Here is a 2,113-nt window from a genome sequence, read left to right as displayed (position 1 = left end):
GGTTGTCGTACTGAATATTGGTTTAGACCAACCGAACCAGTCAATGGTGGAGAAGCTGCTGCTGTTTGTGACTTTGAATTGGACCAATATATGCACTTGTATGCCCTTAATCGTGGTATTTTGATGACACCATTCCACAACATGGCTTTAATTTGTGTTAACCATACTGAAGAAGATGTTGATGTCCATACTAGAGTTTTCCGTGAAAGTGTTGAAGCTTTATTGAAGAAGAATTAAATTATTAAAAAACAAACTGAAATAAACTACAATTTTGAAATTAAGAAATCAGCCATTTCAACTCCACTTAAGTAAGCTCCTTCGACTCTTCCCTGTTAGTCCAATCACCAATTCCATCATTATACCATTCACTTCCAGAGTAGGTTGAATTTGTTGAAAATGGAATAGAATATCTCCATCTATGAACATTGACATGATCAGCAGCTTGTGTAATAATTTCAGACCCATTCTTGTTTTAGAAACGTTCTAATAGTTTCATAAAAGATTTTAGACACAGCCAAAATTTCAAAATTGACATAAACATTTGAAATTTTGGCTGTGTCTAAAATCTCTGATTTCATTGATTTACAAAGAGCATTCATACCATTACTTGTTGAAATATATCTTGAAATCACGTCGTTAGAGTTATTATTATCGCTCAAACAGCCAAGTTGGGCGGATTTTGGCCTAATTGTCATGTCATTCTCTAATGATATAATAGGATCATCCCATAAAATTACTTGTTTCTGATCTATCCATTGATTTACTTGCTCCTTGAATTGTTCACTTCTGACAGTGAAATATTGTGCTCCAATGCACTCAAACCACTACCAACCACAGCAATGGAGATTGGTTTTCATTTTTTTTCTTATTCTTTTGACGAAGTTAATATCTTTGATTTAAAAGTTGCATGACAACATAACCATGTTTTAAGTTTTGAAAAACAAGATAAATGGCGAAATTAACTCTTAATTCTAATGATAAAAAAACAATATCCTAATGCTTTGATAGGTGCATAATTTCGTGAAACAAGCAAAAATGAAGTTTCTCAATGATGACGACAATGCCCTAAAAACTTTGTAAGAAAAGGCGAAGAAAGCTCCTCTTTATCATACGCTAACGGGATTCTTGAATAACAACAAAAAACAACAACAAAAAATGTTCTCATCATCCAATCGTATCTTTAGAGTATTGGGTAAAAAGAACCTCTCTCAAATCTCAACCAACACAACACAAAAACGTCTTCTCAATCTCCACGAATACCAAGCACAAGATTTGTTCAGAAGTTATGATATTTCCGTTCCAAGAGGCAAAGTACTAACAAGTGCAACAGAAACCAAGAAGGCCTGCACTGAATTGGGAAATCATGTCGATTATATTGTCAAGGCTCAAGTGTTAGCTGGTGGTAGAGGTAGAGGTAAATTTAAGAGTGGACTTAAAGGAGGTGTTCAAAAGGCTCTTTCAATTGGAGAAGCTGAAGATTACGTATCAAAGATGCTAGGACAAGTACTAGTTACAAAACAAACTGGTGCTGAAGGTAAACCATGTAACAAGGTTTATGTTCAAGAAAGATTATATGCTCGTAGAGAATTATACTTGGCTATTCTTTTGGATCGTCAATCTGGTGGACCTGTATTAATTGGTAGTACCCAAGGTGGTATGGCCATTGAAGATGTTGCTAGAGAAAGTCCTGAAGAAATTCATACAATTCCTATTAGTGTAAAGGAAGGATTGCACAAATCACAAGCTGAAGGTTTAGCTCGTAAATTGGGTTTCCGTGATGAATTGCTTGACCAAGCTGTTGACCAAATTACAAAATTGTACAATTTGTTTATGAAGACAGACTCTGTACTTTTGGAAATTAATCCTCTCATTGAAACTGCTGACGGAAAAGTTATTTGTGCAGATGCTAAAGTTAACATTGATGACAATGCTTTCTTCCGTCAAAAAGAACTTTTTGCACTTAAAGATATCACTCAAGAAGATCCTCGTGATGTTCGTGCTGCTAAATATGATTTGAATTATATTGGTCTTGATGGTAATATTGGTTGTATTGTCAATGGTGCTGGTTTAGCCATGGCAACCATGGATATTATCAAATTATATGGTGGTGATC

At 34.9% G+C, this 2,113-nt stretch overlaps 1 protein-coding gene across 1 annotated transcript in view; it reads left to right on the top strand.

Moving 5' to 3' along the window:
* Positions 1–1,155: 1,155 nt before the first annotated feature.
* Positions 1,156–2,113, top strand: part of NAEGRDRAFT_76494 (uncharacterized protein) — a gene marked incomplete at both ends in the record, with an annotated part of 5,429 nt that continues 4,471 nt past the window's right edge. Inside the window, one exon of the mRNA XM_002668546.1 lies at positions 1,156–2,107. Coding sequence (XP_002668592.1) covers positions 1,156–2,107 — 952 coding nt within the window. The remainder of the gene's footprint in view (positions 2,108–2,113) is intronic.

The sequence above is a fragment of the Naegleria gruberi genome, assembly GCF_000004985.1.
Source record: "Naegleria gruberi genomic scaffold NAEGRscaffold_169, whole genome shotgun sequence".
Taxonomy (NCBI): Eukaryota; Heterolobosea; class Eutetramitea; order Acrasida; family Naegleriidae; genus Naegleria; species Naegleria gruberi.
This window is presented reverse-complemented; position numbering and strand designations above follow the sequence as displayed.